The 23,080-nt window shown below is 47.0% G+C and overlaps 1 protein-coding gene across 1 annotated transcript in view; it reads right to left on the minus strand.

The window, feature by feature from the left end:
• Positions 1-23,080, minus strand: part of acad9 (acyl-CoA dehydrogenase family, member 9) — a 44,505-nt gene that overhangs the window by 15,588 nt on the left and 5,837 nt on the right. The window contains exons 8-12 of the mRNA XM_071364969.1: positions 10,964-11,037; positions 9,695-9,770; positions 9,397-9,587; positions 3,913-4,041; positions 428-507 (exon numbers count right to left, since the gene is read on the minus strand). Coding sequence (XP_071221070.1) covers positions 428-507; positions 3,913-4,041; positions 9,397-9,587; positions 9,695-9,770; positions 10,964-11,037 — 550 coding nt within the window. The remainder of the gene's footprint in view (positions 1-427; positions 508-3,912; positions 4,042-9,396; positions 9,588-9,694; positions 9,771-10,963; positions 11,038-23,080) is intronic.

Consider the following 23,080-nt stretch of genomic DNA (forward strand, 5'->3'; position numbering starts at 1 on the left):
CAGCAGCAAAGGGGGAACAACTCCATATTAATGCCCATGATTTTGGGAATGAGATGTTCGACAAGCACGTGTCCACATACTTTTGGTTATGTCATTTATCTTAAAAAGGTGCAATATGCAGAAATCCCACCACCATTTCCTGGTTGCTAAAATTGTAATAGTTAGCCTAATTTCAGTTCGTGACAAAACAAGCAAGTATAGTGTAGAGTATAATTGTACCATCTAAACTGCTGTGAAATATGTTTTCCAAAACCAAAAATAGTATATTCAGCTGGTGTACAAAACCAAAAGACGCAAAAACTAAGACATTGATATAGCACAAATAGAACAGATCTACCACTTCTTAGACTTGGTTTCAATGAGAATGACAGATCTATAACTCACATTTCTATATGAATTTGGTCAGGTCGCCCAAAAAGTTACTTACTTGATTTTGCCTGTCAGTATTTTTCCAGCGTACTGCATCCCAGTCAGAGCTATGTACATCCTCAGGATCTCATTGGTGCCCTGAAGAGACAGAACACAACGTCAAGTAAAGACCTCTTCATAACGACAATCTAACATGTTCATATCTACAGTAGATTCAGAGCCTTCATAAAGTATTCACACCCCTTGACTGATACAGAGCCTTCATAAAGTATTCACACCCCTTGACTGATACAGAGCCTTCAGAAAGTATTCACACCCCTTGACTGATACAGAGCCTTCAGAAAGTATTCACACCCCTTGACTGATTCAGAGCCTTCAGAAAGTATTCACACCCCTTGACTGATACAGAGCCTTCAGAAAGTATTCACACCCCTTGACTGATACAGAGCCTTCAGAAAGTATTCACACCCCTTGACTGATACAGAGTCTTCAGAAAGTATTCACACCCCTTGACTGATACAGAGCCTTCAGAAAGTATTCACACCCCTTGACTGATACAGAGCCTTCAGAAAGTATTCACACCCCTTGACTGATACAGAGCCTTCAGAAAGTATTCACACCCCTTGACTGATTCAGAGCCTTCAGAAAGTATTCACACCCCTTGACTGATACAGAGCCTTCATAAAGTATTCACACCCCTTGACTGATACAGAGCCTTCATAAAGTATTCACACCCCTTGACTGATACAGAGCCTTCATAAAGTATTCACACCCCTTGACTTACTCCACATGTTGTTGGTGTTGTTACAGACCCAATTCAAAATTGATTAAATATTATTTGTTCACCCATCTACATACATTACACCGTAAAGAAAAGGGAAAATCATGTTGAGAAATGTTTACACATTTATTGAAAATTAAATACAGAAACCTAATTTACATAAGTATTCACACCCCCGAGTCACCTTCGGGAGCAATTACAGCTGTGAGTGTTTCTGGGAAAGAGCTTTGCACACCTGGATTAGGCTTGGGCCTAATTTATACTGTATACCGAGGTACTTCAAAATACAGACTGATTTTTCGCAAGGGGCAGCACACACCACTGCTTACAATAAGTATAACTATAAGAAATCTAAGATGTGTCAAATAAATTATATTCAGTTCTGGGTTCCAGCTATGCATTTGATTTGCTAACTTGCTAGTTAAGTGGCTAGGTGTCAAGATCAAGCCTCTTGGTTAGAGCAAGAAGATTCCTGTTGACTAAATTGTTGTGCGCCATTTGGTAATACCGTATACCCCGGAATACAGAAACAGTATGGAAATCTGGATATCGCCCAACCCTAACCTGGATTATTTGCACGTTATTATTTTTATAATTCTTGCAGCTCTATCAAATTGGTTGTTGATCATTGCTAGACAGCCATTTTTCACAAATGCCATACATTTCCCAGCTGATTTAAGTCAAAACTGTAACTAGGCCACTCAGGAACATTCAACGTCATCTCGGTAAGCAACTCCAGTGTAGATTTGGCCTTGTGTTTTAGGTTGTCGTCCTGCTGAAAGGTGAATTTGTCTCCCAGTGTTGGAAAGCAGACAACCAGGTTTTCCTCTAGGATTTTGCTTGTGCTTAGCTGTATTCCGTTTATTTTTACCCCCCCCAAAAACCCTAGTCCTTGCCGATGACAAACATACCCATAACATGATGCAGCCACCACCATGCTTGAAAATATGAGTGGTACTCAGTGACGTGTTGGATTTGCCCCATATATAACGCTTGGTATTCAGGACTTAAAATTTAATTTCTGCCACATTTTTTACAGTTTTACTTTAGTGCCTTATTGCAAACAGAATGCATGTTTTGGAATATTTGTATTCTGAGACATTTTAGGGACCGGGGAGAAAACACAATAACACCAACAAAAATATACATATAAATAAATAAACAAGTCGGGAAAGATTTTCTGTGCAAAATGTCCAAAACGATGATCAGTTTGACCGGTTAAGGAGAAAGAAAGCTGTGAAAACGACCCAGGGGGTTTCTAATCAAATATACATTGAAGCCGAACTGAAATCTCACGTGGTTGAAATACTATCAGTTATTATGTTGAAGCCAGCGCCTCTACAGATGGTTTCTAACTGAGCACTGCATTCTCTCAAGATGCAGAAATAAATCAATCATATTTCTCCACTCCTGTTCCCGAGTCATAATGTTGCCTACATTTGGTGTATAATTTTACTGTAATAAATGCTTAATTCGGCAGGAGTTAATATTAAGGCCATGTGAGAGGTTACAGACCTACAGTCAGTGTCCAGATTTCAAGTGTCCATCTAACCCATCTGAGCGTGCCATTCCCTTGACATGCCATAGGCCTATTTGAATCACACATACAGGGAGATAGCAGTACTGGCTATGGTAACTACATCACCACATACCATAGGCCTATTTGAATCACACATACAGGGAGATAGCAGTGCTGGCTATGGTAACTACATCACCACATACCATAGGCCTATTTGAATCACACATACAGGGAGATAGCAGTACTGGCTATGGTAACTACATCACCACATACCATAGCCAGCACTGCTGTCATCCTCTTTTACAGCGTTTGTCTTATTGAATTAAACTTCAACAATGTACTTAATTTTTTTTTTAACTACTTTTTCTGCCTGTTCCCAAAATCATTATTTGGCTCTGTAGGCTATTGGTCCCAGGTACAGTTAAGCCATATTGGGTCCAGGTACAGTTAAGCCATATTGGGCCCACGTACAGTTAAGCCATATTGGGCCCACGTACAGTTAAGCCATATTGGGCCCACGTACAGTTAAGCCATATTGGGCCCACGTACAGTTAAGCCATATTGGGCCCAGGTACAGTTAAGCCATATTGGGCCCAGGTACAGTTAAGCCATATTGGGCCCAGGTACAGTTAAGCCATATTGGGCCCAGGTACAGTTAAGCCATATTGGGCCCAGGTACAGTTAAGCCATATTGGGCCCACGTACAGTTAAGCCATATTGGGCCCACGTACAGTTAAGCCATATTGGGCCCACGTACAGTTAAGCCATATTGGGCCCACGTACAGTTAAGCCATATTGGGCCCACGTACAGTTAAGCCATATTGGGCCCACGTACAGTTAAGCCCTAAAGTTTAGGCTTATGCACTAATACCAGATAGCCTAAAATAATGAAAGAAGAACCACAATGTAGCCTATAGATATAAATTGCACAAGAAATATAAATGAATGTATTGTTTCTCTTTATTCCACCCGCTCGCCACCCACCCGCTCGCCACCCACCCACCTACCCGCCACCCACCTACCCGCCCTTCAGCCACACAATAGTTCAGGACCCCCAAACCCGTACGCCCCGTGGATAGAACCACAGGGACTGAGTTATCAGTCAACCCGCGAATCACTAGTATCTAGTCTGTCAAGGTGGACATCTGCCCTCTGGTGGACACTACATGGTTACTACACGGTTAACTCTGTATAGCTCTCTGTTATTAAAGGAGAAATACTGCACTGTGTGTTTGTGTGATACCTCGAAGATGAGCAGGATACGGCAGTCTCTGAGGTAGCGTTCGTAGGGATAGTTCTTAGTGTAGCCCAGCCCTCCTAGAACCTGCAGAGCCTCAGACACACAGATCCAGCCTCCCTCAGAGCTGAACACCTGCAGAGAGAGAGGTGAGCAAAGACAGACAATAAGGTACTCTGTCATGTAACAGCAGTGTGTCTATAGTGTAACAGCAGTGTGTCTATAGTGTAACAGCAGTGTGTCTATAGTGTAACAGCAGTGTGTCTATAGTGTAACAGCAGCGTGTCTATAGTGTAACAGCAGCGTGTCTATAGTGTAACAGCAGTGTGTCTATAGTGTAACAGCAGTGTGTCTATAGTGTAACAGCAGTGTGTCTATAGCGTAACAGCAGTGTGTCTATAGCGTAACAGCAGTGTGTCTATAGTGTAACAGCAGTGTGTCTATAGTGTAACAGCAGTGTGTCTATAGTGTAACAGCAGTGTGTCTATAGTGTAACAGCAGTGTGTCTATAGTGTAACAGCAGTGTGTCTATAGTGTAACAGCAGTGTGTCTATAGTGTAACAGCAGTGTGTCTATAGTGTAACAGCAGTGTGTCTATAGTGTAACAGCAGCGTGTCTATAGTGTAACAGCAGCGTGTCTATAGTGTAACAGCAGTGTGTCTATAGTGTAACAGCAGTGTGTCTATAGCGTAACAGCAGTGTGTCTATAGCGTAACAGCAGTGTGTCTATAGTGTAACAGCAGTGTGTCTATAGTGTAACAGCAGTGTGTCTATAGTGTAACAGCAGTGTGTCTATAGTGTAACAGCAGTGTGTCTATAGTGTAACAGCAGTGTGTCTATAGTGTAACAGCAGTGTGTCTATAGTGTAACAGCAGTGTGTCTATAGTGTAACAGCAGCGTGTCTATAGTGTAACAGTAGCGTGTCTATAGTGTAACAGCAGCGTGTCTATAGTGTAACAGCAGCGTGTCTATAGTGTAACAGCAGCGTGTCTATAGTGTAACAGCAGCGTGTCTATAGTGTAACAGCAGCGTGTCTATAGTGTAACAGCAGCGTGTCTATAGTGTAACAGCAGCGTGTCTATAGTGTAACAGTAGCGTGTCTATAGTGTAACAGCAGTGTGTCTATAGTGTAACAGCAGTGTGTCTATAGTGTAACAGCAGTGTGTCTATAGTGTAACAGCAGTGTGTCTATAGTGTAACAGTAGCGTGTCTATAGTGTAACAGCAGTGTGTCTATAGTGTAACAGTAGCGTGTCTATAGTGTAACAGCAGTGTGTCTATAGTGTAACAGTAGCGTGTCTATAGTGTAACAGCAGTGTGTCTATAGTGTAACAGCAGTGTGTCTATAGTGTAACAGCAGTGTGTCTATAGTGTAACAGCAGTGTGTCTATAGTGTAACAGCAGTGTGTCTATAGTGTAACAGTAGCGTGTCTATAGTGTAACAGCAGTGTGTCTATAGTGTAACAGTAGCGTGTCTATAGTGTAACAGCAGTGTGTCTATAGTGTAACAGTAGCGTGTCTATAGTGTAACAGCAGTGTGTCTATAGTGTAACAGCAGTGTGTCTATAGTGTAACAGCAGTGTGTCTATAGTGTAACAGCAGTGTGTCTATAGTGTAACAGCAGTGTGTCTATAGTGTAACAGCAGTGTGTCTATAGTGTAACAGCAGCGTCTCTATAGTGTAACAGCAGTGTGTCTATAGTGTAACAGTAGTGTGTCTATAGTGTAACAGTAGTGTGTCTAATATTAAAGACATCTCGAGGTATTGCTCGCCTGAGGTAGAATACCTCCTGATACGCATTACTACCAGGAATACGACTTTCCCGAATTGGATTCTTTGTTCGCACCCCCAGGGCAATGTAACTTATTGCAGAGGCTGCTCCAAGACTCGGAGTGGCACTCCATCCACCGATTCAGAGTATATTACTCCCTAATGTTCAGTCCCTGGACAATAAAGTAGACGAGCTCAGGGCGAGGATCTCTTTCCAGAGATACATTAGGGACTGTAACATACTCTGTTTCACGCAATCATGGCTCTCTCTGGATATACTGTTCCCGTCCATACAGCCAGCTGGGTTCTCAGTAGATAGCGCATAAAGGAATAAATAATTAGTCACAGCTGTGTATATTCCACCTCAAGCCGATACCACGACTGCTCTCAAGGAACTACACTGGACTTTATGCAAACTGGAAACAACATTTATTGTAGCCGGGGACTAAAGCAAATTTGAGGAAAAAGCTACTGAAGTTCTATCAACACATTGACTGTAGTACTCGTGCTGGAAAAACACTCGACCACTGCTATTCTCTCTTCCGGGATGCCTACAAGGCCCCCCGTCCTACCTTTGGCAAATCAGATCACGACTACATTTTTTTAACACCATCGTACCCTCCAAGCTCATCATCAAGCTCAGGGCCCTGGGTCTGAACCCCGCCCTGTGCAACTGGGTCCTGGACTTCCTGACGGGCCACCCTCAGGTGGTGAAGGTAGGAAACAACACCTCCACTTCACAGATCCTCAACACAGGGGCCCCATAAGGGTGCGTGCTCAGCCCTCTCCGGAACTCCCTGTTCACCCATGACTGCGTGGCCACACATGCCTCCAACTCAATCAAGTTTGCAGACGACACAACCATAGTAGGCCTGATTACCAACAATGACGAGACAGCCTACAGGGAGGAGGTGAGGACCCTGGCAGAGTGGTGCCAGGAAAATAACCTCTCCCTTAACGTCAACAAAACAAAGGAGATGATCGTGGACTCCAGGAAACAGCAGAGGGAGCACGCCCCTATCCACATTGACGGGACAGCAGTGGAGAAGGTGGAAAGTTTTAAATTCCTCGGAGTACACATCACTGATGATCTGAAATGGTCCACCCACACAGACAGTGTGGTGAAGAAGGCACAACAGCGCCTCTTCAACCTCAGGAAGCTGAAAAAATGTGGCTTGGCCCTTAAGATCCACAAACTTTTATAGATGCACAATTGAGAGCATCCTGTCGGGCTGTATCACCGCCTGGACTACAAGCATAATGCTACACCCGCAATAACCTGCTAAACAAGTGACCAATTCAATTTGATTTGTACTCAAAGCATGCTAGCAAGTGTCTTCACTGACATTTTCAACCTCTCCCTGACTGAGTCTGTAATACCTACATGTTTCAAACAGACCACCATAGTCCATGTGCCCAATGAAGCAAAGGTAACCTGCCTATGTGATTACCGCCCTGTAGCACTCACGTTGGTAGTTAGGTGATAAGGGTAGGCAACAACACATCCGCCACGCTGATCCTCAACACTGGGGCCCCTCGGGGGTGCGTGCTCAGTCCCCTCCTGTACTCCCTGTTCACCCACGACTGCATAGCCAATCACGACTCCAATACCATCATTAAGTTTGCTGACAACAACAGCGGAAGGCCTGATCACCGACAACGATGAGAGAGCCTATAGGAGGGAGGTCAGAGACCTGGCAGTGTGGTGTCAGGCCAACAAAATCTCCCTCAATGTGAGCAAGACAAAGGAGCTGATTGTGGACTACAGGTAAAGGAGGTGGCGGGGCTGAAGTGGAGCGGGTCGAGAGTTTCAAGTTCCTTGATGTCCACATCACCAACCAACTATCACGGTCCAAACACACCAAGACAGTTGTGGAGAGGGCACGACAACACCTTTTCCCCTTCAGGAGACTGAAAACATTTGGCATGGGTCCCCAGATACTCAAAAGGTTCTACAGCTGCACCATCGAGAGCATCCTGACCGGTTGCATCACCGCCTGGTATGGCAACTGCTCAGCATCTGACCATAAGGCGCTACAGAGGGTAGTGTGAACAGCCCAATACATCACTGGGGCCAAGCTTCTTGACATCCAGGACCTCTATACCAAGTCTAGGACCAAAAGGCTCCTTATCCTGCCTGTTTGGCCCTGTCTGAGGGTATCGTCGGACGGGGCCACAGTGTCTCCCAACCCCTCCTGTCTCAGCCTCCAGTATTTATGCTGCAGTAGTTTGTGTCGGGGGGCTAGAGTCAGTCTGTTATATCTGGAGTACTTCTCCTGTCTTATCCAGTGTTCTGTATGAATTTAAGTATGCTTTCTCTAATTCTCTATTTCTTTCTCTCTCTCGGAGGACCTGAGCCCTAGGACCATGCCTCAGGACTACCTGGCCTGATGACTCCTTGCTGTCCCCAGTCCACCTGGTCGTGCTGCTGCTCCAGTTTCAACTGTTCTGCCTGCGGCTATGGAACCCTGACCTGTTCACCGGACGTGCTCCCTGTCCCAGACCTGCTGTTTTCATCTCTCTAGAGACAGCAGGAGCGGTAGAGATACTCTGAATGATCGGCTATGAAAAGCCAACTGACATTTACTCCTGAGGTGCTGACTTGCTCCAACCTCGACAATCACTGTGATTATTATTATTTGACCCTGCTGGTCATTTATGAACGTTTGAACATCTTGGCCATGTTCTGTTATAATCTCCACCCGGCACAGCCAGAAGAGGACTGGCCACCCCTCATAGCCTGGTTCCTCTCTAGGTTTCTTCCTAGGTTCTGGCCTTTCTAGGGAGTTTTTCCTAGCCACCGTGCTTCTGGGTGGGCTGGGTTTGGCTGGGTTTCTGTACAGCACTTTGAGATATCAGCTGATGTTAGAAGGGCTTTATAAATACATTTGATTTGATTTAACAGTTTCTACCCCCAAGCCATAAGACTGCTAAACAATTAATCAAATGGCCACCCGGACTATTTAAATTGACCCCCCCCTTTGTTTTTACGCTGCTGCTACTCGCTGTTTATCATCTATGCATAGTCACTTTACAAATTACCTCGACTAACCTGTACCCCACACCGGTACCCCCTGTATATAGTCTCCACATTGACTCGGTACCGGTACCCCCTGTATATAGTCTCCACATTGACTCTGTACCGGTACCCCCTGTATATAGCCTCCACATTGACTCTGTACCGGTACCCCCTGTATATAGCCTCCACATTGACTCTGAACCGGTACCCCCTGTATATAGCCTCCACATTGACTCTGTACCGGTACCCCCTGTATATAGCCTCCACATTGACTCGGTACCGGTACCCCCTGTATATAGCCTCCACATTGACTCTGAACCGGTACCCCCTGTATATAGTCTCCACATTGACTCTGTACCGGTACCCCCTGTATATAGCCTCCACATTGACTCTGTACCGGTACCCCCTGTATATAGCCTCCACATTGACTCTGTATCGGTACCCCCTGTATATAGTCTCCACATTGACTCTGTACCGGTACCCCCTGTATATAGCCTCCACATTGACTCTGTACCGGTACCCCCTGTATATAGCCTCCACATTGACTCTGTACCGGTACCCCCTGTATATAGCCTCCACATTGACTTGGTACCAGTGCCCAGCAGCAGTATTAGTAGTTGCAGCAGTATTAGTAGTAGCAGCAGTAGTAGTTTTAATAGCAGTAGTATTAGTTACACCACTGTATAGTGGTAGTGAAAGTACCTTAACCATAGCAGCCTCTAGAGAACAGTCAGGGACCCCCGGTCGATCCATCATCCCAGCCGTCAGGTACGCCATGCTCTCCATCACAAATGCATTCTGGGCCATCACTGCAAACTTCTCTTGGATCATCCCAAACTCACTGAGGTTCTTACCAAACTGTTTCCTGCTGCCAGCGTACTCTGCTGTCATCTCTGGAGAGGGAGACATACCATCATTATCATCATTACTATAACCATAATCATCATTACTATAACCATTATCATCATTAGGAGCTTCTCATCATCTACAGCTTTTATACCGATGAGCTTCTTGATCATTCCAGAGCCGGCGCTGCCCATACTGAACCTGCCAGAGTTGAGGATGTTCATCGCTACCTGGATAGTGACACATACAGAGAATCAGTAAAGGTTTGAGTGAAAACACGTGTACAAAGATATGGTAATCCATTCAAAACTAAATGGTGACAGTTAACCGTTGCACCAATACACCATGCAAATGACGCGGCAAGGAGCCTTGTAGGCTTTTTGAATGTTCTTCAAATGGGCAAAAACGTAGTGCAAAGGTCTTCAGCGCAGAAACACAAGGCATCTAAACATGTAGTTTTGTTCTCTATCCTCATGATCCATTTCCCTGCGGACATAGGACAGACAGTCGGTGGTCGGAGCACAGGACAGACAGTCGGAGCACAGGACAGACAGTCGGAGCACAGGACAGACAGTCGGTGGTCGGAGCACAGGACAGACAGACAGTCGGAGCACAGGACAGACAGACAGTCGGAGCACAGGACAGACAGACAGTCGGAGCACAGGACAGACAGACAGTCGGAGCACAGGACAGACAGACAGTCGGAGCACAGGACAGACAGACAGTCGGTGGTCGGAGCACAGGACAGACAGACAGTCGGTGGTCGGAGCACAGGACAGACAGACAGTCGGAGCACAGGACAGACAGACAGTCGGTGGTCGGAGCACAGGACAGACAGTCGGTGGTCGGAGCACAGGACAGACAGTCGGTGGTCGGAGCACAGGACAGACAGACAGTCGGTGGTCGGAGCACAGGACAGACAGACAGTCGGTGGTCGGAGCACAGGACAGACAGACAGTCGGTGGTCGGCGCACAGGACAGACAGTCGGAGCACAGGACAGACAGTCGGTGGTCGGAGCAAGTCTCTGGAGCCGCTGAGCATCTATTAATCCTGCTGTAGGACTCATTGCGGGCAGCACTAGTAGGTCAAACGAACAACTAAAATTAACAAATCACTCAGAAAAACTAATCAGGGGCTCCTGAGTGGCGCAGCGGTCTAACGCACTGTATCTCAGTGCAAGAGGAGTCACTACAGACCCTGGTTCGATTCCAGACTGTATCACAACCGGCTGTGATTGGGAGTCCCATAGGGCGGCACACAATTTGGCCGGGGTAGGCTGTCATTGTAAATATGAATTTGTTCTTAACGGACTTGCCTAGTTAAATAAAATAAAAAAGAATGACTCTCCAGCTAGTGAAGAGACGTTGAAAAATAACTGCACATCACTAGCATATAACAGAGGGAAAAGGGAAGTGACATCACCTTGAAGCCTCCTCCTACTTCTCCTATTACATTCTCCACAGGGACTGGACAGTTGTCGAACGACACTTCACATGCTGGGGGACAGAAACACATCAGTTATAGTGAATGGTACACAACAGGGATTTCCCTCGGCTAACTGACAGCTACAGTTATCTTGTTACAATACTTTTAAATCCTTGAAGAGGAGTGAATGAGTTCACACAAGGAGAACAGGTATTATTGGTCTCTGTATTTATATATATATATATTACTGTTGGATCCCCTGATGCCCAGTTTTACCTCTGGCTTTCCGTGATTACCTCTAGCTAGGCTAACACCAACCGAAGTACTGTCATTTACTCCGCTGGGCTAACACCAACCGAAGTACTGTCATTTACTCCGCTGGGCTAACACCAACCGAAGTACTGTCATTTACTCCGCTGGGCTAACACCAACCGAAGTACTGTCATTTACTCCGCTGGGCTAACACCAACCGAAGTACTGTCATTTACTCCGCTGGGCTAACACCAACCGAAGTACTGTCATTTACTCCGCTGGGCTAACACCAACCGAAGTACTGTCATTTACTCCGCTGGGCTAACACCAACCGAAGTACTGTCATTTACTCCGCTGGGCTAACACCAACCGAAGTACTGTCATTTACTCCGCTGGGCTAACACCAACCGAAGTACTGTCATTTACTCCGCTGGGCTAACACCAACCGAAGTACTGTCATTTACTCCGCTGGGCTAACACCAACCGAAGTACTGTCATTTACTCCGCTGGGCTAACACCAACCGAAGTACTGTCATTTACTCCGCTGGGCTAACACCAACCGAAGTACTGTCATTTACTCCGCTGGGCTAACACCAACCGAAGTACTGTCATTTACTCCGCTGGGCTAACACCAACCGAAGTACTGTCATTTACTCCGCTGGGCTAACACCAACCGAAGTACTGTCATTTACTCCGCTGGGCTAACACCAACCGAAGTACTGTCATTTACTCCGCTGGGCTAACACCAACCGAAGTACTGTCATTTACTCCGCTGGGCTAACACCAACCGAAGTACTGTCATTTACTCCGCTGGGCTAACACCAACCGAAGTACTGTCATTTACTCCGCTGGGCTAACACCAACCGAAGTACTGTCATTTACTCCGCTGGGCTAACACCAACCGAAGTACTGTCATTTACTCCGCTGGGCTAACACCAACCGAAGTACTGTCATTTACTCCGCTGGGCTAACACCAACCGAAGTACTGTCATTTACTCCGCTGGGCTAACACCAACCGAAGTACTGTCATTTACTCCGCTGGGCTAACACCAACCGAAGTACTGTCATTTACTCCGCTGGGCTAACACCAACCGAAGTACTGTCATTTACTCCGCTGGGCTAACACCAACCGAAGTACTGTCATTTACTCCGCTGGGCTAACACCAACCGAAGTACTGTCATTTACTCCGCTGGGCTAACACCAACCGAAGTACTGTCATTTACTCCGCTGGGCTAACACCAACCGAAGTACTGTCATTTACTCCGCTGGGCTAACACCAACCGAAGTACTGTCATTTACTCCGCTGGGCTAACACCAACCGAAGTACTGTCATTTACTCCGCTGGGCTAACACCAACCGAAGTACTGTCATTTACTCCGCTGGGCTAACACCAACCGAAGTACTGTCATTTACTCCGCTGGGCTAACACCAACCGAAGTACTGTCATTTACTCCGCTGGGCTAACACCAACCGAAGTACTGTCATTTACTCCGCTGGGCTAACACCAACCGAAGTACTGTCATTTACTCCGCTGGGCTAACACCAACCGAAGTACTGTCATTTACTCCGCTGGGCTAACACCAACCGAAGTACTGTCATTTACTCCGCTGGGCTAACACCAACCGAAGTACTGTCATTTACTCCGCTGGGCTAACACCAACCGAAGTACTGTCATTTACTCCGCTGGGCTAACACCAACCGAAGTACTGTCATTTACTCCGCTGGGCTAACACCAACCGAAGTACTGTCATTTACTCCGCTGGGCTAACACCAACCGAAGTACTGTCATTTACTCCGCTGGGCTAACACCAACCGAAGTACTGTCATTTACTCCGCTGGGCTAACACCAACCGAAGTACTGTCATTTACTCCGCTGGGCTAACACCAACCGAAGTACTGTCATTTACTCCGCTGGGCTAACACCAACCGAAGTACTGTCATTTACTCCGCTGGGCTAACACCAACCGAAGTACTGTCATTTACTCCGCTGGGCTAACACCAACCGAAGTACTGTCATTTACTCCGCTGGGCTAACACCAACCGAAGTACTGTCATTTACTCCGCTGGGCTAACACCAACCGAAGTACTGTCATTTACTCCGCTAGGCTAACACCAACCGAAGTACTGTCATTTACTCCGCTAGGCTAACACCAACCGAAGTACTGTCATTTACTCCGCTGGGCTAACACCAACCGAAGTACTGTCATTTACTCCGCTGGGCTAACACCAACCGAAGTACTGTCATTTACTCCGCTGGGCTAACACCAACCGAAGTACTGTCATTTACTCCGCTGGGCTAACACCAACCGAAGTACTGTCATTTACTCCGCTGGGCTAACACCAACCGAAGTACTGTCATTTACTCCGCTGGGCTAACACCAACCGAAGTACTGTCATTTACTCCGCTGGGCTAACACCAACCGAAGTACTGTCATTTACTCCGCTGGGCTAACACCAACCGAAGTACTGTCATTTACTCCGCTGGGCTAACACCAACCGAAGTACTGTCATTTACTCCGCTGGGCTAACACCAACCGAAGTACTGTCATTTACTCCGCTGGGCTAACACCAACCGAAGTACTGTCATTTACTCCGCTGGGCTAACACCAACCGAAGTACTGTCATTTACTCCGCTGGGCTAACACCAACCGAAGTACTGTCATTTACTCCGCTGGGCTAACACCAACCGAAGTACTGTCATTTACTCCGCTGGGCTAACACCAACCGAAGTACTGTCATTTACTCCGCTGGGCTAACACCAACCGAAGTACTGTCATTTACTCCGCTGGGCTAACACCAACCGAAGTACTGTCATTTACTCCGCTGGGCTAACACCAACCGAAGTACTGTCATTTACTCCGCTGGGCTAACACCAACCGAAGTACTGTCATTTACTCCGCTGGGCTAACACCAACCGAAGTACTGTCATTTACTCCGCTGGGCTAACACCAACCGAAGTACTGTCATTTACTCCGCTGGGCTAACACCAACCGAAGTACTGTCATTTACTCCGCTAGGCTAACACCAACCGAAGTACTGTCATTTACTCCGCTAGGCTAACACCAACCGAAGTACTGTCATTTACTCCGCTAGGCTAACACCAACCGAAGTACTGTCATTTACTCCGCTAGGCTAACACCAACCGAAGTACTGTCATTTACTCCGCTAGGCTAACACCAACCGAAGTACTGTCATTTACTCCGCTAGGCTAACACCAACCGAAGTACTGTCATTTACTCCGCTAGGCTAACACCAACCGAAGTACTGTCATTTACTCCGCTAGGCTAACACCAACCGAAGTACTGTCATTTACTCCGCTAGGCTAACACCAACCGAAGTACTGTCATTTACTCCGCTAGGCTAACACCAACCGAAGTACTGTCATTTACTCCGCTAGGCTAACACCAACCGAAGTACTGTCATTTACTCCGCTAGGCTAACACCAACCGAAGTACTGTCATTTACTCCGCTAGGCTAACACCAACCGAAGTACTGTCATTTACTCCGCTAGGCTAACACCAACCGAAGTACTGTCATTTACTCCGCTAGGCTAACACCAACCGAAGTACTGTCATTTACTCCGCTAGGCTAACACCAACCGAAGTACTGTCATTTACTCCGCTAGGCTAACACCAACCGAAGTACTGTCATTTACTCCGCTAGGCTAACACCAACCGAAGTACTGTCATTTACTCCGCTAGGCTAACACCAACCGAAGTACTGTCATTTACTCCGCTAGGCTAACACCAACCGAAGTACTGTCATTTACTCCGCTAGGCTAACACCAACCGAAGTACTGTCATTTACTCCGCTAGGCTAACACCAACCGAAGTACTGTCATTTACTCCGCTAGGCTAACACCAACCGAAGTACTGTCATTTACTCCGCTAGGCTAACACCAACCGAAGTACTGTCATTTACTCCGCTAGGCTAACACCAACCGAAGTACTGTCATTTACTCCGCTAGGCTAACACCAACCGAAGTACTGTCATTTACTCCGCTAGGCTAACACCAACCGAAGTACTGTCATTTACTCCGCTAGGCTAACACCAACCGAAGTACTGTCATTTACTCCGCTAGGCTAACACCAACCGAAGTACTGTCATTTACTCCGCTAGGCTAACACCAACCGAAGTACTGTCATTTACTCCGCTAGGCTAACACCAACCGAAGTACTGTCATTTACTCCGCTAGGCTAACACCAACCGAAGTACTGTCATTTACTCCGCTAGGCTAACACCAACCGAAGTACTGTCATTTACTCCGCTAGGCTAACACCAACCGAAGTACTGTCATTTACTCCGCTAGGCTAACACCAACCGAAGTACTGTCATTTACTCCGCTAGGCTAACACCAACCGAAGTACTGTCATTTACTCCGCTAGGCTAACACCAACCGAAGTACTGTCATTTACTCCGCTAGGCTAACACCAACCGAAGTACTGTCATTTACTCCGCTAGGCTAACACCAACCGAAGTACTGTCATTTACTCCGCTAGGCTAACACCAACCGAAGTACTGTCATTTACTCCGCTAGGCTAACACCAACCGAAGTACTGTCATTTACTCCGCTAGGCTAACACCAACCGAAGTACTGTCATTTACTCCGCTAGGCTAACACCAACCGAAGTACTGTCATTTACTCCGCTAGGCTAACACCAACCGAAGTACTGTCATTTACTCCGCTAGGCTAACACCAACCGAAGTACTGTCATTTACTCCGCTAGGCTAACACCAACCGAAGTACTGTCATTTACTCCGCTAGGCTAACACCAACCGAAGTACTGTCATTTACTCCGCTAGGCTAACACCAACCGAAGTACTGTCATTTACTCCGCTAGGCTAACACCAACCGAAGTACTGTCATTTACTCCGCTAGGCTAACACCAACCGAAGTACTGTCATTTACTCCGCTAGGCTAACACCAACCGAAGTACTGTCATTTACTCCGCTAGGCTAACACCAACCGAAGTACTGTCATTTACTCCGCTAGGCTAACACCAACCGAAGTACTGTCATTTACTCCGCTAGGCTAACACCAACCGAAGTACTGTCATTTACTCCGCTAGGCTAACACCAACCGAAGTACTGTCATTTACTCCGCTAGGCTAACACCAACCGAAGTACTGTCATTTACTCCGCTAGGCTAACACCAACCGAAGTACTGTCATTTACTCCGCTAGGCTAACACCAACCGAAGTACTGTCATTTACTCCGCTAGGCTAACACCAACCGAAGTACTGTCATTTACTCCGCTAGGCTAACACCAACAGAAGTACTGTCATTTACTCCGCTAGGCTAACACCAACAGAAGTACTGTCATTTACTCCGCTAGGCTAACACCAACCGAAGTACTGTCATTTACTCCGCTAGGCTAACACCAACCGAAGTACTGTCATTTACTCCGCTAGGCTAACACCAACCGAAGTACTGTCATTTACTCCGCTAGGCTAACACCAACCGAAGTACTGTCATTTACTCCGCTAGGCTAACACCAACCGAAGTACTGTCATTTACTCCGCTAGGCTAACACCAACCGAAGTACTGTCATTTACTCCGCTAGGCTAACACCAACCGAAGTACTGTCATTTACTCCGCTAGGCTAACACCAACCGAAGTACTGTCATTTACTCCGCTAGGCTAACACCAACCGAAGTACTGTCATTTACTCCGCTAGGCTAACACCAACCGAAGTACTGTCATTTACTCCGCTAGGCTAACACCAACCGAAGTACTGTCATTTACTCCGCTGGGCTAACACCAACCGAAGTACTGTCATTTACTCCGCTGGGCTAACACCAACCGAAGTACTGTCATTTACTCCGCTGGGCTAACACCAACCGAAGTACTGTCATTTACTCCGCTGGGCTAACACCAACAGAAGTACTGTCATTTACTCCGCTGGGCTAACACCAACAGAAGTACTGTCATTTACTCCGCTGGGCTAACACCAACAGAAGTACTGTCATTTACTCCGCTGGGCTAACACCAACAGAAGTACTGTCATTTACTCCGCTGGGCTAACACCAACAGAAGTACTGTCATTTACTCCGCTGGGCTAACACCAACAGAAGTACTGTCATTTACTCCGCTGGGCTAACACCAACAGAAGTACTGTCATTTACTCCGCTGGGCTAACACCAACAGAAGTACTGTCATTTACTCCGCTGGGCTAACACCAACAGAAGTACTGTCATTTACTCCGCTGGGCTAACACCAACAGAAGTACTGTCATTTACTCCGCTGGGCTAACACCAACAGAAGTACTGTCATTTACTCCGCTGGGCTAACACCAACAGAAGTACTGTCATTTACTCCGCTGGGCTAACACCAACAGAAGTACTGTCATTTACTCCGCTGGGCTAACACCAACAGAAGTACTGTCATTTACTCCGCTGGGCTAACACCAACAGAAGTACTGTCATTTACTCCGCTGGGCTAACACCAACAGAAGTACTGTCATTTACTCCGCTGGGCTAACACCAACAGAAGTACTGTCATTTACTCCGCTGGGCTAACACCAACAGAAGTACTGTCATTTACTCCGCTGGGCTAACACCAACAGAAGTACTGTCATTTACTCCGCTGGGCTAACACCAACAGAAGTACTGTCATTTACTCCGCTGGGCTAACACCAACAGAAGTACTGTCATTTACTCCGCTGGGCTAACACCAACAGAAGTACTGTCATTTACTCCGCTGGGCTAACACCAACAGAAGTACTGTCATTTACTCCGCTGGGCTAACACCAACAGAAGTACTGTCATTTACTCCGCTGGGCTAACACCAACAGAAGTACTGTCATTTACTCCGCTGGGCTAACACCAACAGAAGTACTGTCATTTACTCCGCTGGGCTAACACCAACAGAAGTACTGTCATTTACTCCGCTGGGCTAACACCAACCGAAGTACTGTCATTTACTCCGCTGGGCTAACGCCAACCGAAGTACTGTCATTTACTCCGCTAGGCTAACGCCAACCGAAGTACTGTCATTTACTCCGCTAGGCTAACGCCAACCGAAGTACTGTCATTTACTCCGCTAGGCTAACGCCAACCGAAGTACTGTCATTTACTCCGCTAGGCTAACGCCAACCGAAGTACTGTCATTTACTCCGCTAGGCTAACGCCAACCGAAGTACTGTCATTTACTCCGCTAGGCTAACGCCAACCGAAGTACTGTCATTTACTCCGCTAGGCTAACGCCAACCGAAGTACTGTCATTTACTCCGCTAGGCTAACGCCAACCGAAGTACTGTCATTTACTCCGCTAGGCTAACGCCAACCGAAGTACTGTCATTTACTCCGCTAGGCTAACGCCAACCGAAGTACTGTCATTTACTCCGCTAGGCTAACGCCAACCGAAGTACTGTCATTTACTCCGCTAGGCTAACGCCAACCGAAGTACTGTCATTTACTCCGCTAGGCTAACGCCAACCGAAGTACTGTCATTTACTCCGCTAGGCTAACGCCAACCGAAGTACTGTCATTTACTCCGCTAGGCTAACGCCAACCGAAGTACTGTCATTTACTCCGCTAGGCTAACGCCAACCGAAGTACTGTCATTTACTCCGCTAGGCTAACGCCAACCGAAGTACTGTCATTTACTCCGCTAGGCTAACGCCAACCGAAGTACTGTCATTTACTCCGCTAGGCTAACGCCAACCGAAGTACTGTCATTTACTCCGCTAGGCTAACGCCAACAGAAGTACTGTCATTTACTCCGCTAGGCTAACGCCAACAGAAGTACTGTCATTTACTCCGCTAGGCTAACGCCAACCGAAGTACTGTCATTTACTCCGCTAGGCTAACGCCAACCGAAGTACTGTCATTTACTCCGCTAGGCTAACGCCAACCGAAGTACTGTCATTTACTCCGCTAGGCTAACGCCAACAGAAGTACTGTCATTTACTCCGCTAGGCTAACGCCAACAGAAGTACTGTCATTTACTCCGCTAGGCTAACGCCAACAGAAGTACTGTCATTTACTCCGCTAGGCTAACGCCAACCGAAGTACTGTCATTTACTCCGCTAGGCTAACGCCAACCGAAGTACTGTCATTTACTCCGCTAGGCTAACGCCAACCGAAGTACTGTCATTTACTCCGCTAGGCTAACGCCAACAGAAGTACTGTCATTTACTCCGCTAGGCTAACGCCAACAGAAGTACTGTCATTTACTCCGCTAGGCTAACGCCAACAGAAGTACTGTCATTTACTCCGCTAGGCTAACGCCAACAGAAGTACTGTCATTTACTCCGCTAGGCTAACGCCAACAGAAGTACTGTCATTTACTCCGCTGGGCTAACACCAACAGAAGTACTGTCATTTACTCCGCTGGGCTAACACCAACAGAAGTACTGTCATTTACTCCGCTGGGCTAACACCAACAGAAGTACTGTCATTTACTCCGCTGGGCTAACACCAACAGAAGTACTGTCATTTACTCCGCTGGGCTAACACCAACAGAAGTACTGTCATTTACTCCGCTGGGCTAACACCAACAGAAGTACTGTCATTTACTCCGCTGGGCTAACACCAACAGAAGTACTGTCATTTACTCCGCTGGGCTAACACCAACAGAAGTACTGTCATTTACTCCGCTGGGCTAACACCAACAGAAGTACTGTCATTTACTCCGCTGGGCTAACACCAACAGAAGTACTGTCATTTACTCCGCTGGGCTAACACCAACAGAAGTACTGTCATTTACTCCGCTGGGCTAACACCAACAGAAGTACTGTCATTTACTCCGCTGGGCTAACACCAACAGAAGTACTGTCATTTACTCCGCTGGGCTAACACCAACAGAAGTACTGTCATTTACTCCGCTGGGCTAACACCAACAGAAGTACTGTCATTTACTCCGCTGGGCTAACACCAACAGAAGTACTGTCATTTACTCCGCTGGGCTAACACCAACAGAAGTACTGTCATTTACTCCGCTGGGCTAACACCAACAGAAGTACTGTCATTTACTCCGCTGGGCTAACACCAACAGAAGTACTGTCATTTACTCCGCTGGGCTAACACCAACAGAAGTACTGTCATTTACTCCGCTGGGCTAACACCAACAGAAGTACTGTCATTTACTCCGCTAGGCTAACACCAACAGAAGTACTGTCATTTACTCCGCTAGGCTAACACCAACAGAAGTACTGTCATTTACTCCGCTGGGCTAACACCAACAGAAGTACTGTCATTTACTCCGCTAGGCTAACACCAACCGAAGTACTGTCATTTACTCCGCTAGGCTAACGCCAACCGAAGTACTGTCATTTACTCCGCTAGGCTAACGCCAACCGAAGTACTGTCATTTACTCCGCTAGGCTAACGCCAACCGAAGTACTGTCATTTACTCCGCTAGGCTAACGCCAACCGAAGTACTGTCATTTACTCCGCTAGGCTAACGCCAACCGAAGTACTGTCATTTACTCCGCTAGGCTAACGCCAACCGAAGTACTGTCATTTACTCCGCTAGGCTAACGCCAACCGAAGTACTGTCATTTACTCCGCTAGGCTAACGCCAACCGAAGTACTGTCATTTACTCCGCTAGGCTAACGCCAACCGAAGTACTGTCATTTACTCCGCTAGGCTAACGCCAACCGAAGTACTGTCATTTACTCCGCTAGGCTAACGCCAACCGAAGTACTGTCATTTACTCCGCTAGGCTAACGCCAACCGAAGTACTGTCATTTACTCCGCTGGGCTAACACCAACAGAAGTACTGTCATTTACTCCGCTGGGCTAACGCCAACAGAAGTACTGTCATTTACTCCGCTGGGCTAACACCAACAGAAGTACTGTCATTTACTCCGCTGGGCTAACACCAACAGAAGTACTGTCATTTACTCCGCTGGGCTAACACCAACAGAAGTACTGTCATTTACTCCGCTGGGCTAACACCAACAGAAGTACTGTCATTTACTCCGCTGGGCTAACACCAACAGAAGTACTGTCATTTACTCCGCTAGGCTAACACCAACAGAAGTACTGTCATTTACTCCGCTAGGCTAACACCAACAGAAGTACTGTCATTTACTCCGCTAGGCTAACACCAACAGAAGTACTGTCATTTACTCCGCTAGGCTAACACCAACAGAAGTACTGTCATTTACTCCGCTAGGCTAACACCAACCGAAGTACTGTCATTTACTCCGCTAGGCTAACGCCAACCGAAGTACTGTCATTTACTCCGCTAGGCTAACGCCAACCGAAGTACTGTCATTTACTCCGCTAGGCTAACGCCAACCGAAGTACTGTCATTTACTCCGCTAGGCTAACGCCAACCGAAGTACTGTCATTTACTCCGCTAGGCTAACGCCAACCGAAGTACTGTCATTTACTCCGCTAGGCTAACGCCAACCGAAGTACTGTCATTTACTCCGCTAGGCTAACGCCAACCGAAGTACTGTCATTTACTCCGCTAGGCTAACGCCAACCGAAGTACTGTCATTTACTCCGCTAGGCTAACGCCAACCGAAGTACTGTCATTTACTCCGCTAGGCTAACGCCAACCGAAGTACTGTCATTTACTCCGCTAGGCTAACGCCAACCGAAGTACTGTCATTTACTCCGCTAGGCTAACGCCAACCGAAGTACTGTCATTTACTCCGCTAGGCTAACGCCAACCGAAGTACTGTCATTTACTCCGCTAGGCTAACGCCAACCGAAGTACTGTCATTTACTCCGCTAGGCTAACGCCAACCGAAGTACTGTCATTTACTCCGCTAGGCTAACGCCAACCGAAGTACTGTCATTTACTCCGCTAGGCTAACGCCAACAGAAGTACTGTCATTTACTCCGCTAGGCTAACGCCAACCGAAGTACTGTCATTTACTCCGCTAGGCTAACGCCAACCGAAGTACTGTCATTTACTCCGCTAGGCTAACGCCAACCGAAGTACTGTCATTTACTCCGCTAGGCTAACGCCAACCGAAGTACTGTCATTTACTCCGCTAGGCTAACGCCAACCGAAGTACTGTCATTTACTCCGCTAGGCTAACGCCAACCGAAGTACTGTCATTTACTCCGCTAGGCTAACGCCAACAGAAGTACTGTCATTTACTCCGCTAGGCTAACACCAACAGAAGTACTGTCATTTACTCCGCTAGGCTAACACCAACAGAAGTACTGTCATTTACTCCGCTAGGCTAACACCAACAGAAGTACTGTCATTTACTCCGCTAGGCTAACACCAACAGAAGTACTGTCATTTACTCCGCTAGGCTAACACCAACCGAAGTACTGTCATTTACTCCGCTAGGCTAACACCAACCGAAGTACTGTCATTTACTCCGCTAGGCTAACACCAACCGAAGTACTGTCATTTACTCCGCTAGGCTAACACCAACCGAAGTACTGTCATTTACTCCGCTAGGCTAACACCAACCGAAGTACTGTCATTTACTCCGCTAGGCTAACACCAACCGAAGTACTGTCATTTACTCCGCTAGGCTAACACCAACCGAAGTACTGTCATTTACTCCGCTAGGCTAACACCAACAGAAGTACTGTCATTTACTCCGCTAGGCTAACACCAACAGAAGTACTGTCATTTACTCCGCTAGGCTAACACCAACAGAAGTACTGTCATTTACTCCGCTAGGCTAACACCAACAGAAGTACTGTCATTTACTCCGCTAGGCTAACACCAACAGAAGTACTGTCATTTACTCCGCTAGGCTAACACCAACCGAAGTACTGTCATTTACTCCGCTAGGCTAACACCAACCGAAGTACTGTCATTTACTCCGCTAGGCTAACACCAACCGAAGTACTGTCATTTACTCCGCTAGGCTAACACCAACAGAAGTACTGTCATTTACTCCGCTAGGCTAACACCAACAGAAGTACTGTCATTT

The sequence above is a fragment of the Salvelinus alpinus genome, chromosome 2 (assembly GCF_045679555.1).
Source record: "Salvelinus alpinus chromosome 2, SLU_Salpinus.1, whole genome shotgun sequence".
NCBI classification, from domain to species: Eukaryota; Metazoa; Chordata; class Actinopteri; order Salmoniformes; family Salmonidae; genus Salvelinus; species Salvelinus alpinus.